The sequence below is a fragment of the Gopherus flavomarginatus genome, chromosome 6, assembly GCF_025201925.1.
Source record: "Gopherus flavomarginatus isolate rGopFla2 chromosome 6, rGopFla2.mat.asm, whole genome shotgun sequence".
NCBI lineage: Eukaryota > Metazoa > Chordata > Testudines > Testudinidae > Gopherus > Gopherus flavomarginatus.
Genome location: NC_066622.1, coordinates 77,818,872 through 77,837,513, shown reverse-complemented (window position 1 = coordinate 77,837,513; position 18,642 = coordinate 77,818,872). Strand labels below are relative to the sequence as shown.

The following is an 18,642-nucleotide window of genomic DNA, read 5'->3' as shown; positions in this document are numbered from 1 at the left end:
TCTCTCTGATATCCATTTGATAAGGCAGTCCTGTGTGAAGACAGTGGAACATGCAGAATTTGCTAAGTAAATTTCTTTGTCCGTACATGATGATCATAGTTTAATTGTTTTAGGTATGAAGGCTAATAGCACAAAATTCATGGTAATTTAATAACACTTTGCACCTATATAGCCTGGAACCAGAAAATTCTTTGAAATGTTTAATTGTTGAAGCCTCACAGAGCAATTCTGAAGTAGTTCAGTGGTGGTGTACCTAATTTACAGATATGTAAACTGAAGCATACAGGATTCCATTTTCAAAAGTGACTAGTGATGCCTCTAATTGAAAAGTAGGCCCTTTTAAAGTGACTCTAACTGGCACCCAAGCACTGAGGCACCCAAAATCACTAAGCATTTTTGAAAATGCAGGCCAAAGTGTTGAAATCAATTGTCCACAGTTACATAGTAAGTCTTTGGCAGATCTGGGAATCCAACCCAGGGGATCTGATGCCTAATCCCCCATACTAACTTCTAGAACACGCATCCTCCTTTCATTTATAAATAAGCGCAGGAAAAGTGTATACAGCAAAATATGCATCCTCTCACTTTAATCAATTTAAATGCTCTTGTCATCAAGTAATTAAAATAATGAGCACCTTGTGAAACAACAGGTAAGCAGCCTGGATAAAGGTAGTATTATCTTACTTGTACCCGCTGTGCCTCTAAATAATTCACCAATTAAACAGTACATTTTAAAAAATGATTTCTGCCAGTTCACTGCTGGCTGCGATGCTGCTTAGTTAATGATTTGAGGTGAAGAAATAATAACAGAGCTGTACTATACAATTGATAAAAGGCTGAGTGCGTGCACAGTATAAGTGAAATTGACTTTGAAGCACTCTGAGGAATTGCTATGCAATCACAGATACATCACAAAAGTGACTTTGAGAAGAGAACCCTACAATTTCTTTTTTATATTTAAATGCATATTAAATATGTTAAAAGAGAATAGAGAATGTAGGTTGAAAATAAAAATAGACTGTGTCAGTGTTGCCATTACATAAGAGAAATGTTGAACACATCTGGATGTGTAATGCAGCTGTAGCTGTAGTGGTAGCTGGAATTAAATTTTTGCAAGAGTTGTTTTTCTAAGCTTCTATTTTAGTCACTCATGATTTTCTGGAACTTAGACCTTTCAGACTGAAATTTTCTAGGGCTTCAGTTTGCCAGAGGCTGAATTTTAAGGTAACTTTACAGTTAGATATAGTTGATTTTCTGCTTCAACAAAATGAGTTGTTCACTATTTTTGTTGACTGCAGAGTCCTGCATTTTGGATAATTACAAATTATCAAGTGTTGAAAATGCAGTTTGATTTTGTTTGTCATGGAGGGAAGAATAGATATAATGGTTAATAAAATTTGCAAACTTTCTTGGTTTTACCTATTCTTGCCTGATGATCCATAAGTATGTGTGTTTTAAAAAAATATTCAGAACATAAGAACTGTCATGCTGGGTTAGACCAATGTCCATCTAGCCAAGTATCCTGTCTTCCAAAAGTGGCCAATGCCGGGTGCTTCAGAGGAAATGAACAGAACAGGTAAACATCAAGTGATCCATCCCCATCATCCATTCCTAGCTTCTGGCATTTGCAGGTGTTTAACTTCTCCTGCTCTAAGTAATTTGATAGATCCTGTCCTGTCATTCTTGTATAAGGTGCTAGACTCAGAGTCCGGACAGAACATGGTTCCATTCCCAGTTCGGACATTGACTTGCCACATGATGTTGGTGTAGCCATTTCACCTCTGTCTCAGTTTTTCATCTGGAAAATGGAGATAAATACACTTGCTTTCCTTCGTAAAGCATGTTATTGTCATTAATTTACCACTTCTATAGTGGTAGCACCTCAAAGCTGGAACCAGGTTGGGCTCCATTGTGGTAGGTACTGTATAAACATATAATAAATAACAGTCCCTGCCCCCAAAGAGCTTACAGTTTGAAAGACAAGGTGTAACAGGTGGAGAAGACAACAAGCATGCTGGGGTGGGATAAGGGAAACTGGGTAACAAACAAAATAGGCTGTGTGCAGTTCTTAACCAATCATTAGTAGTCGTCACAACTTGTCAGCTGCCTAGCCATTGTTTTGATTGTAGTTTACTTTATGCTCTACAGAAGGGGAAATTAATTTAATGGGAATCAAGCTTTTGAGATTTACCAAAGAAAAAATGCCATATAAGAACTAAATATCAGTATGCATCTATTACTATTTTTGGGTTCAATACTTCTTACACCACCTCTGGTATACCAGTACTTCCCCTACTATCCTTAACTCCCAGTGACTGGCTAATGATGACCTGGTAGTGCTACTGCCCTTCAGCTCTGCACCTGTAGAGTTAATAGATATATCAACTGCTGTTTCAGGATGCAGCTTCACAATGTTAATAACTTTATTACATAAGAACTGTTCATTTTTTTTGACCCAAGCAAAGGCACTAACCCTTAATGAGCACTTGGTCCATGTCAGATTTTATCTTTCAAACACCAATCATTTATCTTTCAAATGCCCTCTCCAAAAATAGCGTGGCTAGATTTCTTTTTAATCTTTGAATTGGAAAATGTAGATATTTTTCACTCTCAATACTCAAAAAATCTGAATGGTTTTTTTGGACAAAACCTTTTCTCTTTTGGGCAGGAAGAAAACCTGTGAAATTTCAGTCCAATAGTGGGATGTATCAGAAAGTTACGCGCTGTGACAACAAGAATAGAGCATGGAATTGGGAATCAGGCCTCCTCGATTCCATCCTAACTGCACTTACTTGAGTAGGTAAAATGAAATGCATGGTTTTACAGGAACAATTTTTCTACCTCACAGACAGGTTGCTTCTATTAATTAATGTTTGCAAAGTGCTCTTTGTCCCTCAGATGAAAGGTGATATATGCAAGTGCAAAACACCTATAAACAATTCGGTTACAGCAAACAAGCAGACTTGCAGGTCGTCATAGAAACTCTAGGTAAAGCCTGCCTTCTGTTCCCATTTTTTCCTTTCTAAGCAGGCATATTGTACAGAGTTAGAGACATTTTAAAATAGCATTGTTTCTTTTTAAAGGCAGCAAAGGCAAATGACATTTCCATCTCTACCTAGAGGTGAGGATTTGTTTTTTAACAAAGACTTAAATCTCCTATGCAATGCCCTCTTTTTTTTCAGGTGGCCATCACTTTCAGTCAGAGCTGATGTTGTACAGCGTACATTAACAAGGCCGTTCACATACCTCACTGTGGATATCTGCTGGGTGTTCCAAGGTGCTCCAAGGGTAAAAGTAAATTCTTCCAATTAAACAGAAGCACATGCAGTGCAGGTTAGATTGCGGGAAAATACTATTTCTAGTTCAGATAGATTATCTGTCCGCCTCTGTAGAACACATAATAATTTGGTTTATATGAGATTAATTCCTTAACAATATGTAGTTTTTCAAACTGGGTATGTGTGATGGGTTGGATCACAGAATCCCCCTTGGGAACTGTCAACTGATATGCCAAGACTACTTCTGCCCCTGCACCTTGTCTTGTTGAGTCAGACACACCAGTCTGCTCCAACAGAGATCCAGGGTCTGAATCATGTGCCCCAAGGCTGCAGACTTAACTGAAGGCAACTTACAGAAGTATTCCTGTCTTTAACACTCAGATGCCCAACTCCCAATAGAGTCCAAACCCCAAATAAATCCGTTTTACCCTATATAAAGCTCATACAGGGTAAACTCATAAATTGTTCACCCTTTATAACACTGATAGAGAGATATGCACAGCTGCTTGTCTCCCCTCCACCCCCCAGGTATTAATGCATATTCTGGGTTAATTAATAAGTAAAAAATGATTTTATTAAATACAGAAAGTAGGATTTAAGTGGTTCCAAGTAATAGCAGACAGAACAAAGTGAATTACCAAGCAAAATAAAATAGAACACGCAGGTCTATGCCTAAGACAACTGGATACAGATAAAACCTCAGCAGTTCCAGTAAGCTTCCTTTTACTGACCAGTCTCCTTCTAGTCTGGATCTAGCAATCACTCACACCCCCTGTAGTTACTGTCCTTTGTTCAGTCTCTTTCAGGTATCCTTGGGGTGGAGGAGCTATCCCTTTAGCCAGCTAAGGACAAAATGGAGGGGTCTCCCGCAGGCTTAAATATACTTTCTCTTGTGGTGGGAGACCCCCTCCTCTCTCCTATGCAAAGTCCAGCTCCAAGATGGAGTTTTGGAGTCACATGTCCATGCATGACTGAGTTTTTTACCAGCCAACCCACATTCCTGGGAAAGCTCTGATATCGATTGTCCTCTTCGAGTTCATTGTTGGCTTAAATGGTTCTTGACTGGGCATTTAATTTGCACATTCCTTTCTCAATAGAAATCAAGCAAGTATACAGCCAATAATCCTAACTTCAAGTACAAAAATGATACATGCATACAAATAGGAGGAATGTATTCAGTAGATCATAACCTTTACATAGATATGTTACATGGCATCTGTAGCAGAAAACATATTCCTGTTATATCATATGTATATATTCATAAGCATATTACCATGAAGATTTATGGTGTACACCATCACAATATGTATATTCATATTATATGATTTTATGTGTATTTTAATTATTTTAGTGAAAAATAGGTTAATAACCTTCTTGGCAAGTACTGTAACTATTTTTTCTAAATATCTGTGGAATTGGATTATAGGCCACTGAGTGAATTTAGACTGAGGTATATTCCTCAGTACAGTAATAGCCATGGTGTCTGCGCAAGCTGGACTCTAGATTGTACCAGACCAGGGGACTGGCCTTTGAGACTCTTCACTTACCTGGCAAGGCTGTAATGTTCCTATTTGCATGTTTTGCATTATATTGTCAATCCATACCTGTAGCACAGTAATAAGAGCTGGTGGACAGGGGGAAATGTATAACGAGGGTGACACAGCAAAAATCCACCATGAAGACATCACTCTATGGAATTGTACTGTAGATTTGTCTCCAACGTTTCCTTGAGGGATTGCCAGACTTTGCAAGACTAGTGATTATGCTGGCAGTTTGCCAGGTGCTTGGGGGACTGCACCTACTTTTAATATAAATGCATCACAGACTAAATGCACACAACCGTAATATTTGTACTTGTATTTAGGGGAAATGAGAGTGCTTATTGTTTCAGCATATTGACGACAAAACCTTGCATTTGTTTACCTTTCTCCTCTTGCTTCTCTTAAAGGGAAGGAAGTAATAGTGAGCTACACTTTAGGGCTTCATATGTCACACTTCATCATTAAACATACCATAAGCTCAAGTAAGATGAACTTTTTCCTAGGTAAAGCACAGGAGACCTAGGTATTTTTGTTCCCAGTTTTGCTGCAGGCTCATTGTGTGACCTTGGGCAAGTGACTTAGGCCCACACTTTCTAAAATATTTTTGTGTATTCATCCTGAGGCACCTGGGACCCTGATTCTGAGATTTGCTAAGGACCCCGCAATTTACATTGACTCAGCTGGAGTTGAGTGGTTTCTTCCTCTGAAAATCAGATATGAGATGTATGAAGTTAAAATTAAAAATCACAGACATCCCCACATGACAATGGGGTTTAACCATTTTTATGGTAGGGCACTACTCTATCTTACAGATGAAAGAAAAAGCAATCTGGGTTGGCTAATGCACAGCATATTATTTCTGTAGCAGTGCCCTGTGTGTAACAATAGAAACTACATCATCCATTCAGAAAAAAAACTACATACATTTTTTTTTCTTTTCCTGTTTTATAATAAAAATGTTAACCTTGGCACAGGGCATTTCCTGAGGGTTGACTGACATGTCTTAGTGATATCTTGGGTCATCTGTTCCACCTAGTCAGATTTTAATCCTCAGGGAATGTCTTGTGCCTCAATAGTAATTATTGCTTAAAACAATGAGCTCATTTCTGTGGGTTGTTTTATGCATATGGATTGCAGTATTTTTCTTTCAGTGCTGATTGCAATGTCTGATTCATCATATCCATATTGATGAGTGAATAAGTGAATGAGGTCCAGATATGCAAATAGAAGGAAGGTGACTTTTATCCTTCCCACAGATGTTTATATAGAAAGCAATGAGTACTGTTTTAACCACACTTGATTAATTTGGATAATAACACTATCGCTATTTGTCCACTTACAAGAGACATCCCATATCACTACTTAGGGCATGGGCAAAACTAAGGGAGCAATCTTATTGGCTAATTGAAATCCAGAGCTGTGAGAGTCTGAGAGAACAAGTGATCAGCTGCACACTACATTGTTAGTCTTACTCTAATACTTTTTGTTCACAAATTAAGTATGATTGTTGTATAAATGCAATAATGTTCAGTCTCCAGGAAGTGCCTTTGGATTTATACCTTACTACATGCTCAAGGTCTCATGGTTATCTTACAACTGTACATCTGTTCAGATGTGGTTTCCTATTTATAAGACCCTCATCAATATTACATATGTTTGATACGTTGGGATATTCCAAAAGGAACTGATAGAGCAGTTGATTTCAAGCATTGCTCACTAGGCTAGCTTGTTCTATAGGCTTCATGTTGAAAGGTACCGAGCCCTCCTGGTAGGTGCTGAGTGCCTTCGACCCTCTTTGATGTCAGTGGGAGTTGAGAGTGCTTAACAGTTTTCAGAATTGAGTTCTGCTGTCTCTCCTAAGCATTGTTTGTGCAGCACAGTTTGTTGAGTTATCAGGTAGTCATTAGTATTATGTTGGTCTGTTGTCACCCAAGGCACACTCATGACATATTATGATATGTTGAATGATATATTTTTAAAATAATGCAGTGTAATCCAGGCTGGTTTCATCTTTCTCTTCCTTAATTCCTCTGTGGAATCCACGATTAGCACGCAGAAGGCAATTGTAAGAATACAGAATCCTTGCTGCAGCATTTGCCCATGATGGATATGAATTCCAATGAATATGACTCATAGGTCAGCTTACTTAGTGCTGCTGAGACTCCTTTTTAATTTCTATCTCGTGGCTCCATAATGACCAACAATTACAGACAAAGGAGTTCCTCTAACATATCAAATGCCTCCATTGAAACAATGGCTCACTGACAGCAGAGCAGCTCACTGAAGATTCTCAACTGTGTATTTTCTTTCCTTTCCTTGTGATAATGATTGTCATACTACAATGGACTCCCCATTGTAGACTTGCTCAGAAAACTATTTTGAGAGATTGCAAATGAAATTTTTACATAAATTATCCTCACATTTATTAAACATCTATATAAATTAAAAACCTCGGTGTACACTTTGCATGTGGCTGCATAATTACAAGTCATAGTTGCCAGTTTCTCTGCACACAGTACTAGGCACGGAACCCTGATTCTTTGGTGTCAAAAATGCCTTTAAGACTTGAAGTAAAGGAGAAGCTCCATGAGCTAGTAACTAGTAATTAGGCTATTTATAGGGCTGCCACTAGAGAGGGATGGAATCATGAGCACCTAACAAGGTAGAGAACAGAGAGCATGCTTAATGGCATCTCATCTCTAATCTGCCTCTGAATGGGCAGTGTCTGCATTATAATCACAACTCTGTACTAGCTCTATTCTAGGCCTGCGCTTTTGAAATGTTACTGTTGCCATGCTAAACATTCTAAATCTTCTCTTTATTTTACAGGAGGCCCAGAAGATTAATGCTGGTGGGGAAACCCAGGCTGATGGGACCTGCAAACCTACAGATGAGAAAGAGGAGACTGTCGCAGCGGAAGTGGGCTGGATGACCTCTGTGAAAGACTGGGCAGGAGTGATGATATCTGCCCAGACTCTAACCGGCAGAGTCCTTGTGAGTTTTACCCAGTTTGCTCAAATCTTCTTTAAAAAGAGAAATTGTTAATGAGCTCTTCATTTTATTGCCTCAGGAGGGCTGGGTTTTGCTAATCAGCACTATGCCACACCACTAATTCTCTCCCTTCACAGTTTCTCTTGGAAATGAAAAAGGCAGACCTGCTCCCATTGCTGAGACAGCAAGTTATGAAAGTCCTTTTTTGTTTTGATTTTTCTATCTACGCCAATATTTTTGCAGGCATAACTTTGCTTGCTTCCCCATACAATGCATGGTACCCATAGTGTGGCACTCCTGGTGAATTTCCTACTAGTTCATTATTAGTGCGAAACTGTGACCTTATTGCCTAGTGGACACAACGTTACACTTCAAAAGTGGAGGGCAGATTGAAAATTGGGCTCAATGAGAATAGCTTTTTTTAGCTGTTAGTAGGAACTGTGGAATAGGACTCGAATGAGATGTGCAATGTGGATTATCTTGGTTCCTACAAAGCTATGATGATCTCTTCTTTTTTTTTTTTTAGTCTAATCAAATGGAGCTGTGCATCAGAAATTGAAAATATATAATTTTGTGGTCAAAAAGTGTATTAGAAAAGCAGAAAGTTTTCACTCAGTTAAATTCAGTCGGGTAATTTTGCAGTCCTGTTAACTACTACTGCATTTCTACTAGCCTGATCTGAACCCCTTTGAGGTCAAGGGAAAGTCTTCTCTGTGCTTCAGATTAGGCCTGATGTCAACAGCTTTGTACTTAATGCAGAGATTGGTCAGATAGTGTGTGTTGAATTCTATGCTCCAATCCCAGTGAAACTAAGTGGGATATCTGTGGTTATATGGATTTAAGTGAAAGCAGATTTTTGCCTTTGATTTTTAATTTTGGGAAAAGAGAGTTTTTATTGCTCATACAGAGGTTAAGAAACGATGTTGTTGCTCTTGGGCTGATATTTTCCTTATTGTCTAAGCATCTTCTCTGTGAAATTAGCAGAATTTCTTAAAAACACGTGGGGCTTTTCAGGCTTTTAGACTGACTCACAATGCAATGTTAAGGTGATACAGAGCCTATTATTCATATTGTTTTCCATTGCTTTCAACAATAATTAATTGTTTTTCTTAATAAAATTTTATTGCTGTCTTATCTATTTTAAGTCCTAGCCCTATACTATTGAAAAATGTCTCCTCTCTTGTTCACGCAGTTGATATCTGTGACATGTTTTGCACTCATTCAACAGAGATCTGATCTGCAGGTGAATCTAAAAAGAAAATTTTATTTGGATTCTGCTCCCCACTTAACTTCAGTTATTTTCTGCCATCTGGCTTATTAACCTGTGCAGCCCATCTTACCTGACTACCTATTGGAATATTGCTTTTAGATTTAGGGCTTGTCTGCATTTAGAATAATACAGAGGTGCAGCTGCGCTACTGTAATGCTTCAGTGTAGAAACTACCTAGTCCAATGAGAGGGGTTCTCTCATTGACGTAGGTAATTCACCTCCCCAAGAGACTGTAGCTAGGCTGATGAAAGAATTCTTCTGTCAACCTAGTGCTGTCTACACAAGAACTTAGGTCATCTTAACAACACTGCTCAGGAGTGTGGATTTTTCACACCCCTGACAAATGTAGTTAAACCAACTTAATTTTCTAATTTTCTGACCTTCTCTATGTGAGCCTGACATACCAATCATTTTATGAAGAGTGGCATATTGGTTTTCACATAATTTCTTGACATCTCCAGCATTAAAAGTGACAAATCTTAACTATCTGACTCTTTCTTGTGAATGTGCTGATTTCTCATGTGCTGATGTATTCCTTTGCATGTGCTGATTTATTTATCAAAGATGAAATTCACTCCAGGATAGGAGTCTTATGTAAGCAAGCACTTCCCCACTTAAACCCTTAAGGGAGTTGTAGGAATTTATGCCTGTTCTCTGAGTTGGGAAGAATTTCACTACAAATTCAGAGAAGTTAAAGGTAAAATCTGAACCATAGAAAAAGGAGCAGTTTATCCTACTAGAGTTGCTTCAAGGCATTAAGAGAGCTTTTAAAAAAGTTTTTTTTTTCCAGTTACACTACTTGATCATTTAATTAATGTTGTCTTCAAAATACACCATTGTCTGCTGCAAGCAATTAATTTATTCCTAATGTTTTATCTATCGGACGTACTTCTGACCTTAGGTAAAACTCACTGTTTCCTTGAGCATTTCAGCTAGGCAGCATATTTGCTAGAATATTTGTGGAAATTGAACACAACTGAATCTAGATTGATAGTTTTATGTGATTGAATATTTGTTGGAAAATATTTTGAGAGATTCACCCTGAATTCCTAGTGAATTAACATAGCCTGCTCTAGAAAGCTATTATGATTTTGTCCAAGAACAATGTAGAAATTTCTAAAGCTAATGGCTGTACAGTGTTATTGAGGATTAAAATAAGACCAGATAGAGCTGTGGCTGAAGAAATTAAAGTACTTTTTCATACTGTAGGCCAGGGTTTAACTCAAAATCAATCTTCCACATTCACTATTAAATAACCTTTAGGACACTGACTTGGGAGAAAAGTTGTAATTAATTTTTAGTGCAGCACGATCGCATGAAAGCTGTTATATAACTGCTGTCTGGATTTATTTGCCAAGTGAAGGAGACAAGTGCGGTGTAAACATCAGTTTAAAGCGGAACCTCATTAATGTTTTCTTCTTATCGAAAAATCTTGCTTAATCATTCTTATCTGGGCAGTCATTTCCTTGGAAGTGACTTGCAGTGGAGTGACAAATTCTGTCTGTAGAACCTAAATTGAATGTTTGCAGGACCAATTCCTACTGAAGCTTAGTGTCAGGTCTAGTCAAGCTTTCAGCTCATCCTTGCAAACCTCATGAAGTGATTTCCTAGCTTAACAAATCATATTGCACAAGCGCTTAGAGTAGGTGAGTGGGATAGCATACATTTACACTTACTGCTGCTGTTGAGCTATATTTGCCCCTCAGTCATCTTAAACACTATGCTGTTAGAATGTGCAATGGGTCTACTAGAGTGACTACCTATATTACAAGGAAATAAAGAGTAAAGGTATGAAAAGTACAGGGCAAAGCTTATTTTTAAGGGACACGACCCCCACGATGATATAAGGTCGTACATTTTTGTAACAGTGTATGATCTTTAGCACAATTATTTACAGAATTGTTCCTTTAAACCAAACATTTTGCCTGATTAAGTAATTCTTAGATGCGTTTTATGATATATCGATCATGGATCAATGGGCGGAATAAGGCAGAGGGCCTTCTTCAATCTCACAGTTCTAGAGCGAGTAAGGAATTTTTTGATGAAATATTTTTTCATCAGAAAATGCTGATCCCTCAAAATGTAAGCTGTAGGTTGGGTTTGACACATTTCTCATTTTGAAGAAAATTAAGAAAAAAAGCTTTTGAAATTGTTGAAATATCCTGTTTTGAGCTTTTGAAAATTAAAAGTTCTGTTTTTCAGTTTGTTTAAACAGTCATGCTAATAATGGTAAAACAAAAATAAAAAAATGAGGTCAAACATGAAATTAAACATTTAAGTTTTGATTGACCTGAATTGATTTTTCAGATTGTTGGTTTGTAAACATTTTCAAGATTTTGACTATTTGTCCTGATTCAGGATGAAAAAACATTCTGAAATCTTGAAAATGTTCCCAAATGTTCTCCATTTCCCAGCTCTATGCAGCTTACCTGGAAAAATGTTATATAGTCTCTTCTTCTAGCTGTCTGGTTTACTGCATTTTCCATCAAATTTATCTTCTGTGCATCTTTCTATGTTTTCTTGTCGCTCTAAATGAGAAGATGCAATGCTCAGCACTACGTAAAATAGAATGTCACCTTTGTTCAAGAGCATAAGCTAAGACACTGCTGTACGAAGCCTGCCATGATCAACAAAAATAGAAATGTGAATAATTTGATTACCTCAGAAGTTTATCTTGTCACCTTGCCACTAGTGTTTGTATTATTTATTTTGGTGTCTTCCTTAAAGAGGAGATAGATTGTGAAATGTACCAAAAACGTGTGGGGAAAATCGTGGATGATTGTTAGATGAAATGGTCTACAGGTGTGTGATTTTAATTAAACGTGAATTAGTGTGGCTTTGAAAAATAAATACATTAAACAAGTAAAGCTGCTGTAATACTTAAGAGATGGACTCTAAGAAACACACGCTGACTAGCTAGGGTACTGGGTGTCTGGTGCTAGTCACCCATTTACCATTTGGCTCTGTCAGGGTTTCTTCCTCACTCTGAACTCTGGGGTACAGATGTGGGGACCCACGGGAAAGACCCCCTAAGCTTATTTTTACCAGCTTGGGTTAAAAATTTTTCCAAGGCACACATTCCACCTTGTCCTTGAACGGTACACTGCCACCACCAAGTGATTTAGACAAAGAATCAGGGAAAGGACCACTTGGAGTCCTATTCCCCCAAAATATTCCCCCAACCCCTAGACCCCCTTTCCTGGGGAAGGCTTGAGAATAATATCACCAATTGGTACAGGTGAACAGACCCAAACCCTTGGATCTTAAGAAAAATGAAAAATCAATCAAGTTCTTAAAAGAAGAATTTATTTAAAGATAAAAGAATCACCTCTGTAAAATCAGGATGGAAGATAACTTTATAGGGTAACAAAAGATTCAAAACACAGAGGATTTCCCCTCTAGGCAAAACTTTAACATTACAAAAAAAAAAACCCCAAAACCAACCAAACAAAAAAAACCAAACAAGGAATAAACTTTCCTCTTAGCACAGGAAAAATTCACAAGCTAAAACAAAAGATACTCTAACACATTTCCTTGCTAATACTTACTATTTCTGTAATATTAGATGTATCATTTCAGTGGGAGCTGGATTACTTGCTTGGTCTCTCCCTTTGTCTCCGGAGAGAACACCTACACAGCACAAAACTGTAAGGAATTCCTTCCTCACTGTAATTTCTGTGTTCAGTGCAGGATTATACAATGTGGTGGTGAAAATACCAGAGTCTATGGGAGCCTTGCTTATATTAGCCTTCCCACCATTGCAGCTGAACCAGCAGCATGGTGGGACATTTTAGGGGCAAATAAACCAGTAAAGATAAATCTGCAGGACTGGATTTAATACACCCAGTCATTTAGTTTGTGAATACAATCTTCAAAAGCACCTAAGTCTCATTTACAAAAGTGATTTAGGCACTTGAGAATTTAAGGGATTTTCTAATGTGTGTATGAGAGTTAATCTGCAGTGATTTGATTTGTTAACTAACAGTACACAATCTACACTAATAGGGTGCTATAGGAGAGCAATGCCCTCTTTCAGTTTACATCATTGGATATGTATGGTGGGGGCTTGCTGTGCATTAAGCATGTGTATTCTTGGAGGGTATCCCAGGGTCCTTTGCTTTGCGGCTGAGCAGTGTACATTCTGGCATTTCTGCTGCTGTGCCTTGTGGGATGCATAGCATAAACCAGGGGAAATCTGGGATTTGGGATCAAATTAAAAAAAATCCATGATTCCAATCTCTCCATTCCATGCTTCCTGTCCTTCTGGGCAGGCTAGCAGCATTTTTGAATTGCTGTTGTCAGCATGGACCCAATAATGTGCCATGCCTCAGTGCTGCAACTGGGTGACTTGAAATTTTGAACTTTGCCCACTGCACAACTGAGCAGGGCTGGCTCCAGGCCTCAGCACGCCAAGCACATGCTTGGGGCGCATGCCGCGGGGGGCGCTCTGCCAGTCGCCGGGAGCGTGGCAGGTGGCTCTGGTGGACCTCCCGCAGGCGTGCCTGTGGGAGGTGCACCAAAGCCGCGGGACCAGCAGACCGCAGGACCAGCGGACCCTCCGCAGGCACGCCTGTGGGAGGTCCACCGGAGCTGCCTGCCGCCCTCCCGGCGACCGGCAGAGCGACCTCTGCGGCATGCCGTTCTGCTTGGGGTGGCAAAATGTCTAGAGCCGCCCCTGCAACTGAGAAGGTGATGTAGCGGCAGCAGCAGCAGCAACTTTGAAGATGAGGATGACACCAGGCAACTGCTATTCCAGTGCAGTTCCTGGAGCAGCTTCACATGGTGCAGTGCTGTTTCTGGGCTCAGGAAACCAGCATCAGTTGTTGGGAAAGGATCATTCTGCAGACCTGAGATGAGCAGCAGTGGGGACAGAATTTCAGGATGGTAAAGGAAACTTATTTTTAGATCTGTGCTGAATTAACCCCAAAGCTGCAGTAGCAGAAGACCACATATCCATTGAGAAGCATGTCACTATTGATATCTGGAAGCTGGCCAGCCCTGAATGTTACTGTTCCATTCTCAACCAATTCAGTGTAGGGAGATCAACTCTTGGGGCTGTAGTCATGTAGATGTGCACTGCTGTGCATAAAATACTGTTGGACTGGATTATAAAATCAGGTAATGCTCAGGAGATTATTTATGGTTATGCACACATCGGGTTTCCAAACTGTACTGGGGCAATTGATGGGACCCATGTGCCCCCCACACCAGGGATCAGAGTTTATAAGCAGAAAGAGGTATTTCTCCATCGTGATCCAAGGGCTGGTTGACCATTGTGGCAGGTTCACAAACATGAACGTAGGTTGGTCTGGAAAGGTCCATAATGCTGGGACCTTTGGAACTCAGCTCTATTTACCTTAATGAATAAAGGACAGTTTGTCCCCATGATCACTATATACACTAATGGTGTGGAGATTGCTCCAGTTACCTTGAGAGACCTGGCTTATCCTCTTCTGCCCTGGTTAATGAAGCTATCCACAGGCCGCTTGGACAGAAAAAAGGAATTGTTTATCCATTGCCTTGGTAGTTGCAGGGTGTGCATTTGGCCATCTGAAAGGAAGGAGGCACTGTTTGTGAAATAGGCTGGAGGCTGCAGAATAAAAGTGCCTAGGATTATAACTGCATGTTGTATTTTGCACAATATTTGTGAGAGTAAGGCAGAAGACTGTAGCAGTCTGAGCAGCCAGAAAAGTTTCCGGTAGAAAATAAGAAACAGCAACGGCAAGATTGTCAGAGATGCCTATTGCTCTTGCATTGAGTCTGAGGCCTGAAAATGTGCAGGTGTACAAACAGCTGTCATTGGGAGGGTGGGGCAGAATGGATAGATTGTGAGCAGTGCAGTCTCATTGGTGGGTAATAGAAGTGGCACGTTGTGGCATTGTGTATTTTATCTGTGCCTTTATACCTTTGTAAAACCCTGACCTATAGAAAATGTAAGGATTTTTTGTGCAAAATGCATTCTTAAATGCATTGCTGATTCTTTATTAATGGATTTTATTATTATTCATTATAGAACCAGAAATAAACCTTTAATTAAAACAATAATGAGACAAAGCTTTAAAGTGGTATGGTGCAGTAGAGGGCAGAACACACCCATGGAAGGGGGTGTTTCCAGTTCACAAGTGAGTACACACCTTGCCTATGCTGCTGCTTCTCCCTTTCATTGTTGAGGGGCAGGGCTCAAACGTATCAATGGCATTTGATAGTTTGAAAGAGCTGGATGCTCACAGTTGCAAGGGCAATCGTTCCCACTCCCCTGAGCTTCTGCCAGGGAGGGGAGTGGTCTCTGGGGGCACAGCTTTTGGGGTACAGCAGGGAACAAATGATGGTGTTCCAAGTGCCCTATATGGTCCAGGAGTTGCAGAATATGGCTGGATCCTGGTTGAGGGTATTGCATTGTTTCTGTGCCTGCTAGCAGCATATGCTGCAGGAGAGCATTCTGAGCCTGTGTTGCCTCCAGGAGTTGCCTCTGCATCATCCTCTCTTTCTCCACAGTGTGTCTCACTGTCTCTGGCCACTTTGTCTCTGGCTACTTCAATACTCTCTTAGATCCCTGTTTTTTCCCCTCAAATGCAGCCTCCGCTGCTTCATTGTTTTCCTCTGTTTTGGGGGGAGTCTGCAGTGAAGTCCATGGACATTTCATCTCAAACTTTCTGTTTCCTCCTCCTCAGGTTAGCCAGCTGATCAGCCATTTGATAAAAGCCGTGCCCTTGATGGTTTGGCTGCTGCAGGAGCTTGTGGCTGGGGGAGTAGGACAAGTTGATTCTTAAGTCACTTGAATCTAGACTGTTCTCAGAGGTACCAGATGATAGAACAAGGAGTAATGGTCTCAAGTTGCAGTGGGGGAGGTTTAGGTTGGATATTAGGAAAAACTTTTTCACTAAGTGAAGCACAGGAATGGGTTACCTAGGGACATGGTGGAATCTCCTTCCTTAGAGGTTTTTAAGGTCAGGCTTGACAAAGCCCTGGCTGGGATGATTTAGTCGGGGATTGGTCCTGCTTTAAGCAGGGGGTTGGACTAGATGACCTCCTGAGGTCCCTTCCAACCCTGATATTCTATGATTCTATAGACCTATTGCAGGAGTGGGTGGGTGCAGTTCTGTGCAGGAGGTGAGACTAGATGATCATGATGGTCCCTGCAGGCCTTTAAGTCTGTGAGTCTATGAATTCAGTGTTTTGAGTATGAATCTGCAGACTCAGGCACAACTTATTCAGGGGTCACAGCCAAAGAGAAGGCATCTCAGATTCTGCTGGAACCTTTTACCCAGCCCTAATATTTTCTGTGTTGTTTTTCTCTGCCACTTTTTGTGTCACACAATGATGTGACACCAAATGTGTTCATGTAGAGATCACCAATGTGTGTGTCTCTTTCTGTCATCTGTCTGTATATTATCATACACAGCAGTATGTTTCTGAGCACCTTCTGGGAATGTCATCAAGCTCTGCAAATTCACCTGTCCATGTGTATCACACCTCAAGCTTACAACATTAATAGCTCAGCATTATTTTAATCTCTGTTACTTGTCCCTCAGTTTTCAAAAGAACCCTTACAGGTACCACTTTACAGCTCTTATCTGTAGTAATTTTCATTTGTCTGGAGATGTTGAAATTACAGTTTGGGAGATGGAAGCTAGATACTTATTGTTTGCAGCTTGAAGGGTTAGAAATAACACAGATCTGTCTATTCACCTCCCTGCCCCCCACCCCTAGATATAGTAGGAAGCAGCTGTTCTCCCTCGCTCACCCCCTCCCCCGTGCTAGGATATCCACAGTTGTTATGGAAACAGAGAAAAGCCTCTGTAGTTCAGCCAGAACTGTGTGTTTAAGAAAGTGCACCCAGTCTGCTGAACAGCTTTGTCAATGTCAGCTGGTACATGACTTCCTGTCTGGCTCCACTACAGTTAATGCTTATTGCTCATCCAGGAGAGACAATGGCACAGCAAATCTTTCGCTTGTTTTCTTCTGTTTTAACAAGCATCCTGTAAATGTATAGCAGTGACATGTGCTTTCCTTTCCTTTCTGGTGTTGTGTCACATGGGGCTTTTATACGCTGCCTTGGCACACAGCATCTCAGGAAAATAACGTCAATGGGAAATATGCATAAAGGTGAGCCATGTGGTAACTGGGGAGAGTTTGGGCCAGAAAGGCTCACAGCAGGGTAAAATGAAACCTTTTAAATTTACCATGTTAAGAGAAGGTAAATAACAGTGGGGGAAAACAAGACTTAGAAGAAATCTGGCTGATGGTGATGATCAATTCATTGATAAATTCATGTAATTATAGGTATATTGGGGTTGTTTTGCAACATATGGCTGCTAATTGCCAGCATGATTTAAATCTTTAAAAACAAGAAGTGGAATATAATGGCTTCCTCTTCTTTTAAAGGGTGGTACGATCAGGGCGGGTGCAAGGATGTTTCACGTCCTAGGCGAAACTTCCACCTTGCGTGCCCTCCCCCTAGCCCTATGGCAGCCCTCCACCCTAAGGACCCCCCGCCCTGAGGCGCCCCCTTGCCCTGAGGTGCCCCCCTCGTGGCAGCTCCCCTTGGCCCAGGGAGCCATGCGGCAGCTCCCCACCCCCAGCTCACCTCTGCTCCGCCTCCTCCCTGAGCATAGTGTCGCCTTCTCCCGTCTCCCAGGCTTGCGGCACCAATCAGCTGTTTGGCGCCTCAAGCCTGGGAGGGAGAGAAGCAGAATGGGGTGGCATATTGAGGGGAGGAGGCGGAGCAGAGGTGAGCTGAGGTGGGGAGTTCCCCTGTGTGCCACCCCCCTCCTTACTTGCTGCAGGAGGCCCTTCCCGCGCCCCCCTGCCCCAGGTCCCTCCGCCTAAATGCTGATGATGACCGGGGTGGCCGAAGATCCGGTCGCCGCCGAAGGACCTGAAATGCCGCCCCCCAAATGCTAGCGCCCTAGGTGACTGCCTAGGTCGCCTAATGGGTTGCACCGGCCCTGGGTATGATGTCTCTCAACATGCATTTTAACTGATAGGGAACTATAATCTGTCAATTGTTTAGTAGGATTGTGTAATGGTCTTTTTAATTTTATTGTCCTCCTCTATCAATAGTTGTGTGGCATTTTCCTGCAGACTCTAATAATAATAATAATCACCTGTGTGGTGATTGATTAATATTTTTATGGAATTTTGAAAACAGAAAGCACTACATCAGTGATATAATGAGCAGTGTGTTTCAAATTTTAGTTTTGTATAAAAAAAGCTTTTCTTTGTCTTAATACTACATGTCTGTTTAATACCAAGAAGGCTACTTTTCCACTAGTTATTTTCTCATAGACTCTGTTGACTTTTCTTTGAAAACTTGCTATGAGGATTTATTCAGAATGAGTGCTGTAGCACATCTAGATTTTACACAACTGGCTCAGTTTGTTTGGGAATAAGCTCAATATCTTTCTATGCTAATGCAAATGAATTTCATTGGCACCTTCCCTTTTACTTGCCCTACTTAATCTCTCAGGAGTTGGAACATCAAATCTGTGAAGAAAGTAGGTTACAGTTTGTCTTTTTTATTGACTTTTTGAAGAAAATCCACCAAGAGAGCTGCGTTAGA

At 40.5% G+C, this 18,642-nt stretch overlaps 1 protein-coding gene across 28 annotated transcripts in view; it reads left to right on the top strand.

Moving 5' to 3' along the window:
* KCNMA1 (potassium calcium-activated channel subfamily M alpha 1) overlaps window positions 1-18,642 on the top strand; it is an 886,632-nt gene that overhangs the window by 229,793 nt on the left and 638,197 nt on the right. For all 28 annotated transcript variants that reach the window (XM_050960013.1, XM_050960012.1, XM_050960004.1 and 25 more), the window contains exon 2: window positions 7,649-7,813. In XM_050960013.1, coding sequence (XP_050815970.1) covers window positions 7,649-7,813 — 165 coding nt within the window. The remainder of the gene's footprint in view (window positions 1-7,648; window positions 7,814-18,642) is intronic.